Below are 20,218 nucleotides of genomic sequence, written 5' to 3'. Positions count from 1 at the left end.
AGGCAGGAATTAACCACTGAACTATAGGCCCCAGTTCCTAGATTACTAAAGGACAACTGCTAAAGGCTTATTAAGAGAAAAAAGGAGAACAAATATCTCCTTCCTCATCACTTCTGTGTTTTACTTCTTTACCCAGTGTGCCACGGGATTATTTTCCAAGAGTTTTAGCATGCTTACCTATAACAATTTCTTTCCCCTCTTCTAATTTGCTGTGGTGGAGAAACCAGGTACCCAAGCTTGTTGGAACTGTGCAAGATGTAGAAAAACAGAATTGAGTATTTCTCTCTAGGTTTAATATACAACCTATCAGTGCACATACTTGAAATTATCTATTTTAACTGTTAAAAATGTTTTCATAATCTTGAAATCTTAAGTTGTTCCAAAGATCTATGCAAAAAATAGTCTATATTTTCATCAGCACTCTACAAACTTACTGTTTAGAAAAGGGACCTTTAATTTGCAAGGCTCTATGTAGATATTTTACATGCTTGAGTAGAATACTTTTAAATGCTACAGATAGAAAAAGGAGGCTGAGGAGAAACCTACATGCTCACAGCCCTATATCCAGCAAACAGATGCCAACCCAGGTGTCTGTCTCTAAATTTCATGTTCTTTTACTGATATCGTCTGCTAATCAGTCTCTTTTCCCTAATATGCATGTCTGCAAACCAGGTGCTTGCCTGATGGCTTTTTAAAAGTTTCAGAAGAGGGTACTGATGCCCTGGAGCTGAATTACAAATGGCTGTGGGTGTTGGCAATTGAATTCAGGTCCTCTGTCTCTCCAGCCCAAATCTACTAATTTTTAATGCCATAAAGCATCTTACATACATTAATATTCTTTGTGTGTCAGGGCATAAAATAAGATAATCCTGTAGATTTCAATAACTATTAACAAGTCAGACAAAAATGAAGAATTCTGTGGTAGACAATAGTTTACTAAATTGAATTTTGATAATCCAAATAAGATAGAAGAGAGTTCTAGAAAACTTTCATATAGGATCAACATACTAATCTAAGGCCTATCAAGAACCCTATGTTCTTAGTAAGAAAAGGACTTATCAGTGTGTATTTTACTATTCTGGAAAGGAATTTACAAGGTGATCTTTGAAAAGAGTTTTAAATTTATGAGCACACTTAATATGGGTTTCTTTTTCTTTTTTTTTTTTTAGATTTAGGACAATTTGAAAAATTTGTAGACAGACCAGGTAGCCTGGAAATAGTGAAAGAATTAAGAAAAGGGTGTTATGAATACATTGCTAAAAGTCTATTTTATTGTTTTTCCTTAAACCATAAAACATCTAACTTTACAAAGTTAAAATTTATTAAACCTATATAGGCTATATACAGCACCATCCAGCTAAGAGAAGTCAAAGATGAATTACTAGATCAAAACTGGAAAAACTTAATTATTGTATACACAGTGCCTCTGGGATTCTACTCTAAGTATTTACAGCATTGGGAGGTGCTAATGATCTCCATGTGAAGTTAGTTTACCTTTGCTAAATTAGGTATACATTTGTCACCATATATAGTACATAGGAGGAGTCATTAACTATGGTACTGGGGGAAGGTCAGTCAAGAGACTACGAGTAAAGCTTTGGAGAGTTAAATGTAAGGGGCTAAGGGCGAAGCTCCAGGGCTGGATACTTCCCTAGCATGCTGAATCCCTGGGTTCAATTCCCAGTAACACACAGACAAATACAGACACACAGAGTTATGTGCACATTTTCAATTGTATGAATGTCAAGTGTCTCTAGCCTCCAAGTTTTAAGTCTCAAACACATTTGTTCATTCAGATAATAAATGGAGATATAAATTTGAATTGTGACATTAAAAAGTATGTTAATCTGGCATATTTAAAGGAGTTTATAATAACCATTCAGCAAACTCCTGTGTAATTTTTATTTTCTACTTTTTAGTTCAAATGCAAGTATCTGAAGATGTACTTACTGTTCCCAACCTGGTCGACCACCACCTGGACGAGCAGCATTTATTCTCACTGGACCTTATAAATAATAATAATAAAAAGAAATGAATGTGAGATTCACTGTTAATAATTTCCTGAAGGGAAAAGGATACAAATCAAAATAATGCTACTTACCAGTTGTGGGGATCAACTGTCCATGTAATAATGACTGTCCCAACAATGATGGAGTTCCAAGGACAGGCACCTGGTAACCCTTTAAGAAGAAGCACACACAAACAAAACAAAACAGGAATAAGTTTTACAGGTAAAAGCAAAAATAAAAACAAAGCAAAATAAAACAACAAAAACCTGTAAAAAAAAAAAAATGAAACAAAACAAAAAAAAAAAACACAAAAAAAAACAAAAAAACAAAAAAAAACACAAAAAACTAGATTCTAAAGGTAAAATCTACCTTTTCTTCCATAAGTGCAGTAATTGCAATTGAGGAGGCTCCCTTAGAGTGTTCTGAAGCGAGGGCAGCAGCTGGTAATAATTTATTATCAGAATCCCTAGAAAACATGTAACATAACAAAACATCACCAGGGTGGATGATGAGTAAAATGATAACAATCACTAACACTGAGTATCTATAATTCTGCATTAAAATGAGTTAATGACAATTTCTGAGATAAGTGAAGACAGGTTATAAAAAGCTCTTTAACACATAATGTAAAAGCCCAGGCTAGGTAGGTGCTTTAGCAGTACAGGTACTTGCATGCCAGCCTATCTGGAATTTGGTCCTCAAAGCCTACAAGATGGCACTAGAGAACCAAGTCCTTACAGCTATTTTCTATGCCTGCACACATGCCTGGGGCAGCCACATTGCCTGCATGCCCACACATACATATATACTAAAGGGGAAAAAAAAAAGAAATTGCCTTAAGAAATAAATACTGGAGATGATACATATGATAGAAAATAAGTGCAAAAATTTAAGACTACAAAATAAGTCAAGGGGTGGGTGGTGCATGCCTGTAATCCCAGCACTCAGGCAGATCTCAGTGAGTCTAGCCTGGGTACAAAGTAATTCCAGGACAGCCAGGACTGCTACAGAGAGAGAGAAATTCTGTTTACAAAAGGAAAACCAAAAGAGGGCACTTCATGGGAGGACAATACTCCAAGAGAACTCTCTGTATTACCTTATTTCCTTTACTGACTAAATAAAAGCTGAAATAGAACAGTGGGATACCTTATGTATGTAAAGACTTCACCCTTAAGATTTTTCCTTCAGTATGTATGAAAATAGGATCTGCCCTGTGTTTTAATAAAACTTGGCTGATTTTTAAGAGAATGCATGTGTTAGTGGACCACAAAGCCCTAGGTTGCTTTCAGTGGGTCACATGTCATCACAACTTATTCTTTTTTTCTTTTTCTTGTTTTTGGTCTTTTGAGACAGGGTTCCTCTTGTAGCCTTGGCTATCCGGGAACGCACTCTGTAGACCAAGCTGGCCTCAAATTCAGAGATTCACTTGCCTTTGCCTCCTGTGTGCTAGAACTGAAGGTGTACACAACCATTACCAGGCTGTAATTTAGGTATTTCAGTGAGGACAGGAATTGACTAAAGAAGTTATTACTTTAGGGGGTGGAGAGATGGCTTGGTGGAGAAGAGCACTAGCTGTTCTTAGAGACCCAGGTTTGAGTCCCAGTACCTATATAACATACAATTATCTATAACTACATTCTAGGGGATCAAACACCGCCTCTGCCACTGCAGAAACAGACATACATGCCAACAAAATACTCATACACGTAAAATGAAACTAAAAAATTATAAAAGGCAAGTCTCTGAATTTAGAGGTCAACCATGTGTCTACATAGTAAAACTCTATCTCAAAAATAGTAAATATATATATATATATATATATATATATATATATATATATATAAAAAGCTGCACCACTGACCTCATTTGTCTTCAATGTTAAGATATAGACTTACCGGAAAGGACCATCTGGCTTTTCTGAATGAACTGATATAGACACTGTTGCAGTTATATCAGGTACTGGAGCTGGGGCAGAAGACGGATTTCCAGGCACAGAAGGAGCCAAGGAAGATGGATTTGAAGTTAATGAAGATATAGAAGGAGTTGGATGAGCTGAGGAAGACGTCACTGGAATCATCAAAGGATCCTGCTGTCTTGATATTGGAGATCTCATCAGAGGCTGCAGGTTCCGCTGAATGAGTGGTCTTGGTGGTGGTAATGGGGGTGGGGGCGGAGGTAACTGTTTTCGTAGTCTTTTTGTATAGCCAGTTTCATTTTTGAAATTATTAACAGCCTATAGAACCAAACATAAAAATGCAGAAGAATATATATGTACTATATCATTCATTTAAATCAGTGAAAATGCTAATGATATTTTTATGTAAAAAGATATAAAGGCTACCTGTCGTAAAAACTTGTTGGCAATCAAGGCATCAGGAGAAACATCGTTTTGATGACATGTTGGACATGTATGGTCATCTGACTCCAGGAGTGCTGTCCTAATACCTATGTATGATAAGATGCTAAGCATGAGGTGGCATGGTATTCACATAATGAATTCAAGACAGCCTATACCTCCCAGGGCTAAATTACAAAACTCTTATGTCAAATACAAAAAACAAAAGAATAAAAAGAAGGTAAGGAACTTAGTGGAAGCCAGAAGAGAAGGTCTGATCTGCTGGTACTGGAGCTACAGATGGTGTGAGCTGCCACCTGGGAGCTGGGAACTGAACCCAGGGTCTACTGGAAGAGCAGGCAGTGCTTTTATCAGCCATCTCTCCAGTCCCAAATACCTTCTTTTTGAGACAAGGTCTCACTGTTTAATCCATACTTGACTCAGAGTTACCCACCTGCCTCTACCTCCCAAGTGTTTGAGTTAAAAACATGTGCAACCTTGCCTGGACTTCAAACAAATGTTTAAACAGACAGAAAATGTACTATCAAATACTCATCCTTATTTACCTAGCAATGAAAATATTGTACAAAAAATTGAACTAAGTCTAGAAAAGAGTGCCAAACATTTTATATGCTTTTAGAATCTTTGAAATGGCTTAACAAGAACTGGGCATTAAAAAACAAAGTAAACAAAAAAACTAAATGAGGCAGAGAGATGGCACAATGGTTAAGAACACTTCCTACTCTTACTGGGGTTGTTTCTACCACCTACACAGCAGCTCCCAGTTCCAGGGTGATTAATACTCTCTTCCGGCATCCATGGTCGCCAGAGACAGACACACAGACAGACAGACACACGCACGCACACGCGTGCATAATAGTCATACACACACAAGTGAAACCCAAGGGTCTTGTTCAAAAGTAACGATGAAAGGCCAGGGAGAATATTAAATTCAAAGCCAGCTTAAATTCAAAAACATAAGTAAATGAAGAAAGGTTCAAAAGACCATTATTAAAACAACCAACCATCCACCTAAACAACACCTCGTAATTTACCAAGCAAATATAAATAAATACTCTGAAATAAGTATCTCTAAATGGTCCCAGTCTCTTACATTCATCACAGTAACTGTTTCCACAGCAGGGAATGACAACAGCATCATTCATAATATCCTTGCAGATGAGGCACAAGAGCTCGTCTGGGATAGGATCATCTTCTTCTGAAGAAGATGACCGCTCCTCTGGTAAGAAGGGTGGCTTCTCTTTCTTCCCAATTGCATAGGCCTCTCTGTAAAAGACAGTTTCCGCATTTTAGGATTGTTAGAAGGCAGAAGAGTAGTCATGCTCTATGCTCAGTATACTATATCATAATGGAACATGTAACTTCAGGACAATGACATTGAGTTTAGACAAACATGTCTTCCAATGAATGAGGGCAGTTATGCCCATATCCTTAATAGACACAAATCAGAACTCCAAGTAAGTAAATAAAAGTAAAGAAAACACTTTAAAAGCAACTAAAAGGATTTTAGAATCCTTAACTCTAGGAACTAAAGGCCAGAGAGATAAAACAACATGTTAAGATAACAGAATGCCCTATGTAAATGTCAGACATAGACAGAATTTGAACATGGTGAATACCCTAAATCACAATTTTCCTTTAACCATGTGTATCCTCAAGTAAACAAATAGTCAATAACAAAAGTTTCTCCCACATTCCAGCATTCTGTCATACCCATGCAGACACCAAGTAAATGCCAAAGGTTGGGAACTGTGTTATCTATAACCAGGCCATTAAAAAGACTAGGAAACCAATGATCTACCTGTAACTACATTAAAAGATTAATCTACTTGTCAACTAAACATGAGTTAATGATCAGAATGTGTTACACAAATATGAAAACACATCATTATACATTCTGGTTTTTGTAGGAATGGTACCATTTCTAGGAATGGTAGTTAAATATATCTAAAAACACAAAAAGTTATTCTCAGACTTGCCTCTACTGCTGCACAAGTCCCCACTTCTCTATACTTAGACAAAGTTGTAAACCATAGGAATTCTTAAGAGAAAACCTGTTTCATTTAGGAACAGGATGTGCTCATCTCAAGGCTGAAATGAAAGTCTCAGCTGGATGAAGAAGGGTACCTTAGGTGTGTTATTTGTGTTGCAGCTGCTCCATAGACATCACCACGATTCCACAAATAAGTATCAATTTGCTTATGCCCCATTGTTCCCAATTTGTGAAAGAGGAGTCTCCCACTGCCCAAGAGAAAAGAAAAAAGGGAAAAAACAAAAAAGGGGGAAGGGAAGAGAACAGGATAGAAAAAGAAACAGAAGAAGAGTCTGAGTTGCTTATCAGTGGTGTTAGTGGAGAGGGTGAATGTTTTATTTAAAATAATAGGGCTCCCATCAATCCCCAGTATGGGCTGTGCATCTGACACAAACGAGCTTTTTTCCCCCAGGTCTCAAAAGCAATGAATTATTAGTTAAGTTAGGGTTCACAGATGATGTTAACTTTTTCAACACAGATTTCTATTCATTAAGAACTTTTACATAAAATAGATGAAGCAGTCTGCTCTTAAATTGACTGCAAAAAAAAAAAAAAATCAAATTCCAATTTAAAATTGAGCATTTATGAATGTCTCTGGATAGCGGAACAACAGACTGCGTAAGATGAATCACAAAAACTCAGGATGGTGGCTGATGAAAGCAAGAGTAAAGCAGAGCATGTGAGCAAGGCTGGAGCAAACCTCTGTAAATTAAAGCGCATATCCCTAAATGGACATCCTTTCAGTACCAACTCCACCTGCTCACCACACTACAACATTTATGCAGGAAGCTGGGGACACTCATCTGCCCTGAGAACATGGACACCTGACCTCTAAACTGGTGTTAGTCAAAGGATGTTCTAGGATCTCAACTTTGTAATCTTTTGGAAGGCCAGCTTGAAAATGTACAATCAGGATCTTACCAGTTTCTAAATAAAACTGGACATTCAGGATAGATAACCTGAAATCATAGCCTAGAGGAACACTTACAACAACTTATCATACCTATGTGTGTTTATACTGTAGGAGATAGTAAAAGAAGGTAGCTGAATCAGACCACTAGTTCCTTTGTTAGAAACTAGTTCATAAGAGGCCTACAAAATGGTTCAGCAGGTGAAGTGCTTGCTAGGCTTCCATAGAAAGTTGCAAGGAGAGAAACAACTCCACAAAGTTGTACTCACCTCCACACATGCAGAATGACACACAGGTACACACACACACACACACACACACACTGATAAAGAAAAAAAAACTTAAAAAAATAAAATCTGAAAGTATATTAAAAATAAGCACCAAAGCCAGGTATATCTGTAATACTAATAGCAGGAAGCTTGAGGCAGGATGAGCACACATTTAAGATGAGCCTCAAAAAAACAAAACAAAACCCAAAACAGCAACAACAAAAAAACCCAAACCACTAAACATTTACAGAGCTGGCTGAACTGAACTAATAATGGTTTAAAAACAAGCCCTACTTTAGGCTGAAGATGTGATATATCTACATCTAGCCAAGAATCCTTGTTCATTTATGCCAGACATTTATGCCTTGGTATCTTACTTCACTTTTATTCTTAAATGATTGTTTCTTGAAATGATTATATCTGTTTTATTCACTTAGGAAATGGCAATAGCATATGTAAGATAATGTGGGAGCATGTATGTGAATGAGAAGAAAGGAATGACAGAAAGAAATAATTAGAAGGCTACAAGGGAAGTGGCACTCACTAATGACAAAAATCCCCAAATTCATTTAAAATTTGCATAAATGGAGCAGACTGCAGCCTCTCAGATTTAACATAGAAATGTAACAAGTGGAAATGAACAATTCTGTAATGGAAACTTCCCAAGGAATCCAAATAAATAGCCATGTTACAAGCCCAAGACTGAAATACTATACCCTGGGACTGCCTGGTCCCCACAGGTCACATCTAACCTGCATATACTTACGCATCTATGGTTGGTATTGCATATTTTCCAGTGTTTGTAAGCATTGCACCTTTCATGTTAGGATCTTTCACTTCCATCATAAAGCTTCTAGGAATTCCAGTGCTCTTTTTGATTCTAGGGCCAGATTCAAAGTTCTTATCCTGTTTGGAAGAAGAGAGGAAGACGAGTCTTCTTTAGTAATGCCTGGGCACCTCACACAGTGCCAGTCACAGACTACTTGTGACGTTTCACACATAGGAACTCATTTCATTCTCATATTTGCTATGTGAGCTGAGGACTAATTAGTACTACTTCAGAGAAAACAAGATAGAGACAAAAACCATGCTCTATTCAACAAAAGAGCCAAGAGACAGGGTTTCTCTGTGGCTTTGGAGGCTGTCCTGGAACTAGCTCTGTAGACCAGGCTGGCCTAGAACTCACAGAGATCCGCCTGCCTCTGCCTCCCAAGTGCTGGGACTAAAGGCGTGTGCCACCAACGCCTGGCTCATCTGCCATTTTAACAGAGATTTTTACTACAGCAAATATGGCTAAGAAATAATTCTAAAAAAAACTAGATGTAGTATCAGTTTCTACATGAACTTACCCCGTTTGTTGGGCAATTCTTAATATAATGACCAGGTTTGCCACAACGAAAACAGGTATAAGATGGAGGTGGTGGACCTAGAGGTTTCTTCATGTAACTGAAAAGGAAAAAGATTTAATATGAACACAGAGACTTAAATGCTTCTAATTGTGGGGGCAAACACCCCAAAGTTCCTATTAGCATAAATCTATTTACGAACTTACTTGATTGGGTCGTATTCATGGCCAGATTGCGACATCATTGCTTTAATTTTATCTTCCTCAGAAGCATTGGCTTCAGCCAGATTGGCAGTCTGTTTAACGGGTAATTATTTGACACACACATTAGAAACACATTAAGACCACCCAGCAAAGACAACACACTCATCCTACACAGAGCAACATCTAAATGAGCTGTGCTTTATATATGTATAACTGGAAAAAGCACTGGGAATTCTTACAGTACCCTGTTTTAGGGGAGCCTGGGATGCTGAGGAAGTATTTCTGGGAACACTCAGACCTTAGACCTTGTCTGTACCTTACATTGACATCTAAACACATGATTGTTCTAGGAACTCAAAGCTGTGTGAGATTTAATTAAAAGAGAAACACTTGATGATGTCAAATCTTCAAAACATTTCAAGTGTCCCAGCATTGAGATAATAATTTACATTTAGAACTTGGAAGGCAGGGGTGGTATAAATGACAGCATTACTACACACTACAAGTCAGAAGGCTCTTCAGCTAGCAGTGTAGGTTTATAATTAGTTGAAAGGTATGCTTTTAAAATTTAAACTCCAGATAAATTTTATGAACTTAATAAATCTAACAGTCTAGATATAAACAGGGTCTAAGGGAGTGATTTCCTAATAACCTGGGTCTTCAAGCATACCATTCACATCATTACTCATTGAGTTTTATCTTTACATTCATCCACAAAACAAGCAACCAGTTTTAACACTTTATTGTAATTTTATATACAAAGAATGCTTAACATTAACAGAGCTTGGAAAAACAGTAACATTTACAGAAAACTGATTACAGATGTTTAACAACTAATTTGTTTGAACCCAAACATTATTTTACAAACAGATTAAAAAAAAAAAAAAAAATCCCCAAACCTCCAAAACTTCCCAATTCTTCCCAGCCAAGTAACAATGGTAGAAATTGACCAGAACTCAGAGCTGGCCCTTACAGTACAAAGAATAAACAGTATGTACTATAAGCTATCAAAGATGTGAATTCTATGCTAACCACTTTGCATTAGAAAAATGACAAAATAGGATGGTTCATCCACTTTGCTCAGGATTATTAATTTTAGTGTTTTGTTTTCTTATGACTAGAGCTTAAGTAGCAATTAATCTGTTAACAGGACATCTTTTAAGGATACATCCTAGGAAAAGGACACAGCCCACAACAAAGCCAAGGACAAAATAGGGACAGCACTTAAGGGATAACCCTTTTCATTTTCATCTCTGTTGACTGTTAAATTAGACTTTACATATCTAATAGCAGGAAAAAAGATTTTTGGGAAGCTTGACAGCTGCCTTCTGAGCCCTCAAGGGTACCTGTTCTATTCCAAAGACACAATCTGCAATCTAGAATACTGTCTAAAAAAATCCATCACTAGTGCTTTCCCAAACAGAATATACATATTGTTGAGAATAAATGCAAGCAACCTTGTCAAACAACATGGTACACACAATGATTTCAGGAGGTAACAATATGGTCCTCTGCCAAAAACATACATACTCATATTCCTGCAAACAGCTTTACAAGTATACACTTACAATTCATGTAGTCTGTGTTCAAACAAATTAGGTTGTTTAAAATTACTCTAATTTGGACAGACTACAAGTCTAAAGCATAAGGAAACAACTGCACCACATTTTAAATAATGATCTTGGTGGGATCAATTTAAAATTTCAAGAATTAACCACACAATTGTCCATGTAAAGGAAATCTTCTGTTTTGGCTATTTTAAGGAAGTCCACATAACTCACAGCCAAAACCAGGGAATTCCTCCAGAACTGTGCTAGTTTCCAGTGTCTAATTAAACAAAATTGTGTAAGGGGGAAAAAAACGGTTAAGTGTAGCTTCATGTGTTTCTTCAGTCTTGAAGTTGAACATTACGCGGGGGCGCTGACCAAGTTACACCCCTATCTTCTCAGGACGGCAACTATTCTTTACAGGGCAGTAATAATACGTACAATGCATTCACAAAATACATCTCCCTCCCCACCTTAAAACAGTACTGTTTCACATTTTAAAAATGTTAGACTTATATTGTCAAGAATATATATATATATATATATACCTTTGTAAGCTGGGCCAGAGAAATAGATGCAGAAGAGTCATCAATCTGTTCACAAAAAATTAAACACACATTCAAGTTCCACACTGAAAACATCTGAAAGTGATTATTTAGCCCCTAAAGTCACTTAATATTAAATATTGGGCATTTTCTTACTTTTCTAAAGAATGTTATATTTTGTATTTTATTTGAATTCTGAAAATATGCTCAAGCTACTTTATCTTTTCTTTACATTTTATACCCAGTTATAAAGGTTATGATATATGGGAGGCCTTACTGCAATGAAATAAAATCTCATGTCTCTCAATAGCTAATTTGATAATTTTCACAACAATGTACACTCTAAAAGAGAACTAAAAGAAAAAAAAGCTAATGGGAGGACTTACTGCAATGAAATAAATCAAAGGGCAAAAAATTCCTCTACTTAACAATGGTGACTTAATACTACAATGAGAGTCTCACGTCTCTCAATAGTCTAATTTGATAATTTTCACAACAATGTACACTCTGAGAGAACTAAAAGAAAAAAAAATCTAATTTCCCCAATGCCGTTAAACAACACTGTAAAAACAAGCAGCTCTTTAGGCCTCAGATAATCGCTGTAAATGTAACAGCTCCCAGGCAATTCCTAGTGTTTTCCTTTTGAATATAACTACCGAGTCTATTTTCCTATCCGAAGAATAATTGCTTCTCTTGTCAAGAAACCATAGGTTTCCTGCTAAGCCAATGTCACTCAGTCCAAAAAAAAAAAAAAAACCAAACAAACAAAAAAGGAAAAAAAAAAAAAAAGATAACCTGGGAAAGAGTCAAAAGAGTCAAAGAGCTGTCATATACAGTGATAGATTTTTAAGTCTTTGGAGAGAAGTCAATTTAAACAAACAGGGAGAGGATATATTAACATAAGAGAGTTTCAAAAACATATTATATGTTAATTGACCTTTTTAAAGATTTTTCACTTGATCCCATTAAATGATTTAGTTTTTAAAAAGATGCTTATCCGCATGCACACAAAGGCATTTTTAGCGACCAACTTCTCAACTAGAGTTCCCTAAGCTCCTTAGATCCTAATCAATGTTACAAGCTTCTTGTATGATACTGGTCAAAATTCTTTGGAATTGAGAGACTCCCAAGTAGGATATCTGGCTGAAAGAAAATGCCCTCAAATACCCTTCAAAAAGTATTGAAAGCACAAAAATTGAAATGCAACAAGCTTCAATATGAAGTTGCCAATGTCCACTATAGAAAAGATTCAATAATACAAAAATCACATTTGCTAAATTTAATATACATCATAGCTAGACACGGAGGTACCTGCCTATGATGGTGAGGCAGGAGGACCACAAGTTTCAGAGCTGGGCTACACAGTGGGTTTGAAGTCAGCTTGACCTCTGTGGCAAGACTCTTTTTCATAAAAATAAATCTTACAAATATCTTAGGTTTAGTCTGATGGGTACTATTACTAGGATATTTATTTAGACAGATGTTTCTTTGTTCCATGTTTAAGGACAGCAGAGTTCATTGTGTGCTAAGCATTGTGTTCTAATACATAACCACTAATACATAAGCATGTGCTCTTGTGATTAGCGCTAAGAAATTTTTTTACTTAAGGACTAATCTCAAGAAGCAGAAAAAAAAAAAAAAAGGAAAAAAATATGTTATCCAGAAGAAAGTCTAACCACTCAGGTTTATTTTTAAAAGGGCTACATTTTAAATAACCAGGAACTACTGTAACATAGGCACTGAAGGTCTAACTAAATAGTTGCTAACACAATCAAATCCGTTCTGTAACTAACACTGTCACTCTTTCTTTCTTCCACTTTTTTTAATCATGGACTTTTTGAGTTCAAAGTGGTTTCCCACAAATTACATTTTAATTATGTTCCCCCCCCCCAAATAATCCCTATGCTACTTAAAGACCTTACAATCTAAAAGGTCAAATATACCAAAAATTTAGAAAGCCATCCAATTTTACACATAGGGGGCCATTAAGAGACAAGTAAAAAATGTTGGAAAAGCATGGCTGAAAAATGATTTAGAAACCTATACTTTCTCCTAAACATCAGAAAAGTGACTTCTCAGTAATATACTGTTAAATCTGCCACACTAAGATTAGACCTCCTTTGTACTAGGTAGGGCCTTGCTTCTTTCTAGGAGCAAGTACCTGAAATTTTTTTAGACCAATTACATTTGAATGAAACTAAAAGAACCCTAAAATGTAATCCCAATGTTTAGTTAGCAAGACTATCTACCATTGGGAGTACCAGACCAACATGGACAGATGACTAAAAAGCTTAGAGGAATAAACAGTCATCTTTGATCAAATTTGGCTTACATTAACAAAAATGCACTGGGTATGTGGTGGTCCACGCTTGTTATACCAGCACTTGAGAGGCTGAGGCAGGTGGACCCTCAAGAGTTCAAGGCTGGCCTGAGTTACACAGCAAGTACCAGACCAGCTAGAGCTGTTTCACAGCAAGACTTCTGAGGTCTTAAAAAAAAAAAAGCAAAATGAAACAAAACAAAAACCAAGTTGTGCATGATGATATAGTATAAGCCTGCAATCCCAGAACATGGGAGGTGGGAAAAACTTAAGCACTCAGAGGCAGCCTCCCATATAGAGTGTAGTAGCCTGAGCTATAAGATTCTGTCTCAAAATATAAAACCAAAATTGTATAGGGACATACTTCTAATCACAATTTTTAATTTTGCCCAGGGTCTCTATTTTGCTTGTTAATGTGTATAGCCAAACCATCCTTATTCCTAAATTATGAATACTAATTAGTCAATGAATGTTTCCATGTTCCTAAATGTCAACAAAGCATCCAGGCAAATAAGATATAGAGACAACAGATTATGTTGTCTCCATCTCACTTAATTCTATTTAAAAATTAAAACTGTCTAAAGGAAGAGAAATCTGAATAAGCTCATAATAAATTTCTTATAAATGTAATACAGACATGCCAGGGAACACACAAGGCTAAAAGAATGTTAACTTTATTTATGAACATGTGATTTGTGTTTATACACATGCTAATAAACAAAAAGGAAATAACTGTTTTCAAGAAATAAAACTTCATCTGAATTAATTTAAATACTATATAAAAAATAGTTTATACAAATGTGTTACATTTACTACTACAGTCACCGGGACAGTTTTTCTAATTTGTGCTAGCATTTGGATACATAAAAATCAGTTTTAAACCAGTCACCAGCAAAACAGAAACTTGGACAGTTTTACAGCATTATGCTTTAAAAACCAAAAACCCCAAAACAAAAACAAAAAACCCCAAAACAAACACCCCCCAAAAAAATCCACCCATATATCCAAATATGGGGGAAAAAACCCCCAAACACTGACTTTTTATCTTTAAATCACTGTATTTAGACAGGAGCTTAAAGGCCATACACTTTAAAGAACAAGTTCTAAGTTGATATATCCTACTGATTGTGTTTAAGATCCAATGATCCAAGGTTAGTGAAATGGCTCATATACAAATATCAGTAGTATTTAAAAAGAATAAAATGAAATGGCAAGCAATACCCCTGATTTCTAAATGAAAATTTCAAATACTGTGTTTTGGTGTACAAGTATTGAGCCTGAGCAGTAAATGTTTAGAGAACCATTAAGTTACAGAACCCAATTAAGATAGCCCTGTGTTAACAAGCACCTGTCCCACAATTTAGCTTTTACATAAAAGCTCAAAGTTAAAATAGTGTCACACTAAGGGTTAAAGTGTAATTATAAAAAGATGTTACCCCAGTTAATGGGAGTTGCTTTTGATAAGATACAGCTTTCAATAATCTATAGCTAATGCAGCACTTTGGCAGCTTATGAGAAAGGCAAACAATTTGAATAGACTAGCTTGTGTATGAAGTGCACAAAACCATTAAAATCACTGCATGTTTCTGCACTCTTGGTGGTAGAGATACAATTTCACTCTGTACTGCATAGTAGAAGGGTACATAAAGGGCAGGTGCCAAATAAAGCAAGAATGACTAATAAGGTTGCATTACAAGTCTCTCAAAAGCTCTTTTCTAGGATATGTTTGAACTTGGAGAAAGAAGCAAACAATAACGTAAGTTCTGCATGTTGCTAATCCATTTTTGAAAGCCATCAATCGAGCAGGGAAAAAACCCTAGTAAACTAAGTGAAACAACGTGAAAATGGCAAAATATACACTCCAAACAATTTTTTTTATTGCAAGAAACAAAAAGCACAAAACAGCCTGTACATACATACAAAATACTAACTATAGACAGACAGATGTAGAACATGTTGTCATGTTCTTCAGTGTTAAACCTACACCATCTAAAAAGGATCATACATTACTGTACACCACAGTCATACAGGGAGAATGCTATCATATTAATATGAAACAGTGTAAATAAAGGGCACCAATTACCCATTTCTACAGAGTAACTACAAATTATGCCACATATATCCATATTCAACTCAACTGTCATCAAAATACAATTTATTTACAGTGTGCTATGGTCAGCTGGGTATTCTAAATGATTTACTTCACTGAAACATTATATAGGTAAAAACAATTGTGTAGAAAAAGGGTGATTGTGTTTTTACATACTGCTTTTGTAGTTCCCATCACTGGTTCAGTTCGACTTCTAAAAATAAAACAAACAGAAACTAACATTAGCTATTTATGAATTTCATGTATGTGTGTGTGTATTCTTTTAGTCTCAGTGTTGGCCTGCCTTGAACTCACTATACAGCCAAGACCAGATCTTCTTGCCTCTTCCTCCCCATGTGCTGGAACAATTTGTGTTCATCAATCAACATATATGTCTGCCAATAAATCTTAAAACATAACTCTAATCTCAAGTCTTTAGGAATATAATTTCTTTTGATACAAAGCTTTAATACAATCAACTTCTGATATGAGTAAGCAACTTTGGTTAATATTTGCCATTGCCAAAAATGGTTTAAGATACAATCTTAGTTTCTAAAAAAGTCCCATATTGAGACATTCTGTACAATATTCTTAAAATTTGTGGTTTACTTATAAATGGGCTAAATAAGTATTCCTTCCTTTTTGGTTAATCTAGATATAAATTTCTACATATCTATTTCTTTAAAAAACCACTGCTGGTAACATTTATAACGGATCTTTATCTGCTGTGCTCAAAAATTAGCTTTCAAATCCAGATAGGCATGTTGATTATAACTTTAAAAATATTTTAAAACCAGGCATAGTGGCACACACCTTTAATTCCAGCACTCAGAGGCAGGCAGATCTGAGATCCAGGCCAGCCTGGTCTATACAGTGAGTTCCAGGACAGCCAGGGCCTGGACAGTGTCTCAAAAACCAAGTAAGCATTTCAAAACAATTACTGAACAAAATTTAAGGTTTCTGGAAGATACAACATAACCTGAAAATAATTTAAAATCCATTTTATGCTTATATATAATTGGATAAACTGTTGCTACAACACATATTTCTTTAGTCTAGATAGATTAGAAGGGGGACCAGAACTGAGGTCCTAAGTACAGGCTTTTAAATGCCTCAAATTTACTGTAGAGAAATACTAGACAGCTCCTGAAACGAGTTTTTAAGTTCACCTGTGACTTTCAACTACTGACAAAATAACTTGAACTTTCTAGCATTTGCTGAAACTGAGAAGCATTTTATGAGACAAACAAAAATCCTACATATAAATTAATACTGCAACTTAGGATGTCCATAAACTTCAAATATCCTTTTCTCAAGAAAATATCCAGATTAAATATCTGATACTTGTTTTTATTTATTACTTTTTTTTGGGGGGGAGGGACAAAGTCTCTTTATAGCTATATAATCCTGGGTGTCCTGGTACTTGCTATGTAGACCAGATTAGTTTATGTAGAATCACTGGGATTATAGGCACGTGCTACCACATCTTGCTTGATATGTCTTTAAAAAACACATGGTAAGTGTAATTTCATGCTAAAACACAGAAAATAACTCTACCCTACTCATGTATTACAGTTCTGCTTTCAATATCAAACTTCTCAAATGACCATACCCATTGAAGACCTGTAATTTCAGCTTCTTGAGGGGCTAAGGCAGCAGTGCATAAAGTTCAAGGCCATTAGATCTACAGTCAGTTCCACCACCAGCCTAAACAACTTAATAGGAACTTGAAATACTAAAAGGAAGAGGTCTATGGATGTGGATCATACAAGTGCTTGCTTAACATGAGCAAAGGACTAGGTTTAATCCTCAGCACTATTAGAGATATACTTTGTCTCTTTAATAAACAGAAGCTCTAAACTACTCTTGAGGATTGGCATCATTTTAGTTACATAAGTAGTATTCATTCTATGCCAAGAACTATTTAATTCCTAATACACCTCTACAAATTAGAGGGACAGTTATTCCTAGGATTTATGGGGGGCTGGATAAGAATCTTACTCATGCCCACTGTAGATACCAAAAGGATGCTCAAATCATTAAAGAAAACAGCATGCATTTCCATATGAACTGAATATTCTACACCTTAAACCGTCTCCAGAGTTATTTATAGTTAAGAAAATATATAAGCAATTATGATTGTTATTCTGTACTTATTACAGACACAGTAAAGGTGGATAAAAAGTATACCAGTTGTACTCATAACCCTGCTGTACTGAAATCCTGAAACAGAGACAATAATTTATCCAAAACAAGGCAATAAATAAATGAGCACGACTGGTGTTTCTATCTATAGCCTTTGAACCAAAGCTTCTTATTGATAAAAAGCTTATGTTGACATTACTTAATATTCATGATGCTGCAGGTGTGTGTGTGTGGGGGGGAGGGTTGTTAGAAAAGAAGGCAACCAAAAAAACTTTAGTTTTCATGAGCAGCATGATGAAAACTGTAATGTTAGTAAAATGTTTCAAAACTTAAAGTCTATTTTGACAAATGCATGAGCTTTTATAAATACTCACATGACATATGTCTTGCTTGTGGACTTAACACCTCCAATAGGAATTCTTCTGACAATTACAGATGAATTTTTAGGAATTAGCGCATTATCATCAGTATATTCTGTAACAAAGACAGTCAAATTTCTATTTAGGGATTTGACTAAGTACTCAGGAATGACAAAACTTCAAACATCAGTTTTATGGGAAGTGAGCTTATAGTACAAGAACACCAAAATCTCTGTTCTTTGCATTTAGGTTACTAGTATTGTTAGAAGAAATATCCCAGACCTAAGTGAGCTCCTTCAAACAATATACAATATAGTCAAGTCATGACTATGGCTCTAGGACCTCCACTTTGTGAAAGGCAGTCTAAGACTAAGCTGCTTCCTAGCTGATTTAACCAAGATATGTTTAACATGCAAACTATGGGATAATTTAAAATGAGAGTGTACTTCCCTAGTCCCTAAGCAAGAACTGAGTATTATAATCCCTGTAGCTTATTACTAGGAAAGACAGGCTAAATGTGAGTTTATGATCTATTGTTTTTTTAAAATAAAGAATGGAGAGTAGGTTATTATTTTGGATAGAATGTTGTTATAAACAAAGTCCCTCTGAAGAATTTGTCTGTAAATGAAATGCCAGCCTGCCAGCCAGCATTTATTTAGGGAGGAAAAACGTGAGGAAAAGCATAAAGACAACTGCAATGTTGAAGAAAATTAAAGAATTACATAAAATAAGGTAGGAAAGTACAAACCATATACTGATTTATACTTTGCTTCCATGTAAAACAGGGAAATCACTGGTGTATTTTATGTGACGTGGTGACAATTTACGTCATAAAAACTTGCTCTGGCTTCTGCATGGGTGACAAACTGAACAGAAACAGGGTGAGTCATGATAAGGCTGGTTCAAGGTCCACTGATAGTGAACATTAGATAGTCAAAATGCTGTAAAGGCTGCTTATGGGATGAATAGTGTAAAACTGGGGAAAGCAAAACCAGATATGAATGCCTAGGTTGCTAGGTTTAGCAAATGGATGTCACTTAAGAAGACTGATAGGAAGAATGAGTAACATTTTCCTACTTACTCTATAATTACCATAGTTCTGTAAAATTAAGTGGGCCTTAAGTGTAGTAAGAGTTGTTAGGGAAGGAATGAGTAAAATTATCAAGGAAACCCCCCCCCCCAAACAATTTAAGAGATGTAAAAATCACTATATACCACAGAAGACTAGGGTTTCTCTGTGTAACAGTCCTAGCTATCCTGCAGACCAGGCTGGTCTTGAACTTAAGAACTTAAGAGATCCACCTGCCTCTGCATTCTGAGTGCTGGAATTAATGGTGTGTACCAGCACTGCCAGGCCAGGGTTCACTCTTAATGTCACTTGCCTCACTTAAGGTACCTTACACAAAATGGCTAACCTTATTTTATGCTTTTAATGTGTATCAACTTTAGTTTTGGTCATCAAGCATTTGGGATTCCATTTCTACAGCCAATTGCCCAACCAAGAGTTCTTTACTATGTTTTCAGTTGTTGACTATGTATGTCTCACAGGCATCTGATCAGGAGTGATGCAATTTCCTAAATGTAGACACTATCATTGTCTTGGACAGTCCCCAAATTCCATGCAAGATGAGTAAGGAAAATCAAAAGCAGGAAATTAGGAAATTTTTAATAAGTTTAACAATTCTAGAACTCAAACTTCAAACACTTGGCTGGTTCTTTACAATGAACAACCCTTAAGTGTATTAACAAAACCTTTAAAAAAACAACTTATTAGTTGGGTGGGGTGGGGACAAGAAGCTTACAATCCCAGCACTCAGGAGGCTGAGGCAGGAGGATTGCCATCAGAGTTCAAACTAATCTTACGTACAGCAATAGCTGGTTAAATAACAAAAACAACTGAATTTGATCAACAGAGTACTGTATTATAGTACTAAAGTCAGGTACTCCAATACCTTCAAATACAGGGTTCTAGCTGTCCAGTTAAAAGTATTTTCATTATGATGATTTCTAAGACCAAGAGTCTAACACATAAATTCTTAACAAGTAGTTCTTTAAATTCAAAAGGCTCAGGGGATGGAGATTTAGCTC

General features: G+C 35.9%; 1 protein-coding gene across 4 annotated transcripts in view; it reads right to left on the bottom strand.

Moving 5' to 3' along the window:
• The window catches only part of Rbbp6 (RB binding protein 6, ubiquitin ligase), a 30,799-nt gene that overhangs the window by 7,506 nt on the left and 3,075 nt on the right, over positions 1 to 20,218 (bottom strand). For 2 of the 4 annotated variants that reach the window (XM_051192872.1, XM_051192873.1), the window contains exons 2-15: positions 18,146 to 18,245; positions 15,804 to 15,840; positions 11,221 to 11,265; positions 9,129 to 9,217; positions 8,926 to 9,022; positions 8,343 to 8,482; positions 6,493 to 6,606; positions 5,459 to 5,631; positions 4,351 to 4,454; positions 3,905 to 4,242; positions 2,379 to 2,475; positions 2,102 to 2,180; positions 1,951 to 2,005; positions 178 to 246 (exon numbers count right to left, since the gene is read on the bottom strand). In XM_051192872.1, the coding sequence (XP_051048829.1) occupies positions 178 to 246; positions 1,951 to 2,005; positions 2,102 to 2,180; positions 2,379 to 2,475; positions 3,905 to 4,242; positions 4,351 to 4,454; positions 5,459 to 5,631; positions 6,493 to 6,606; positions 8,343 to 8,482; positions 8,926 to 9,022; positions 9,129 to 9,217; positions 11,221 to 11,265; positions 15,804 to 15,840; positions 18,146 to 18,245 (1,537 nt within the window). The remainder of the gene's footprint in view (positions 1 to 177; positions 247 to 1,950; positions 2,006 to 2,101; positions 2,181 to 2,378; positions 2,476 to 3,904; positions 4,243 to 4,350; positions 4,455 to 5,458; positions 5,632 to 6,492; positions 6,607 to 8,342; positions 8,483 to 8,925; positions 9,023 to 9,128; positions 9,218 to 11,220; positions 11,266 to 15,803; positions 15,841 to 18,145; positions 18,246 to 20,218) is intronic. The other 2 variants (XM_051192874.1, XM_051192875.1) reach the window with 1 other exon arrangement.

This window comes from Phodopus roborovskii, unplaced genomic scaffold, assembly GCF_943737965.1.
Source record: "Phodopus roborovskii unplaced genomic scaffold, PHOROB, whole genome shotgun sequence".
NCBI classification, from domain to species: domain Eukaryota; kingdom Metazoa; phylum Chordata; class Mammalia; order Rodentia; family Cricetidae; genus Phodopus; species Phodopus roborovskii.
Note: the sequence above shows the minus strand (reverse complement) of the source record. Positions and strands in the feature narration are given on the sequence as shown.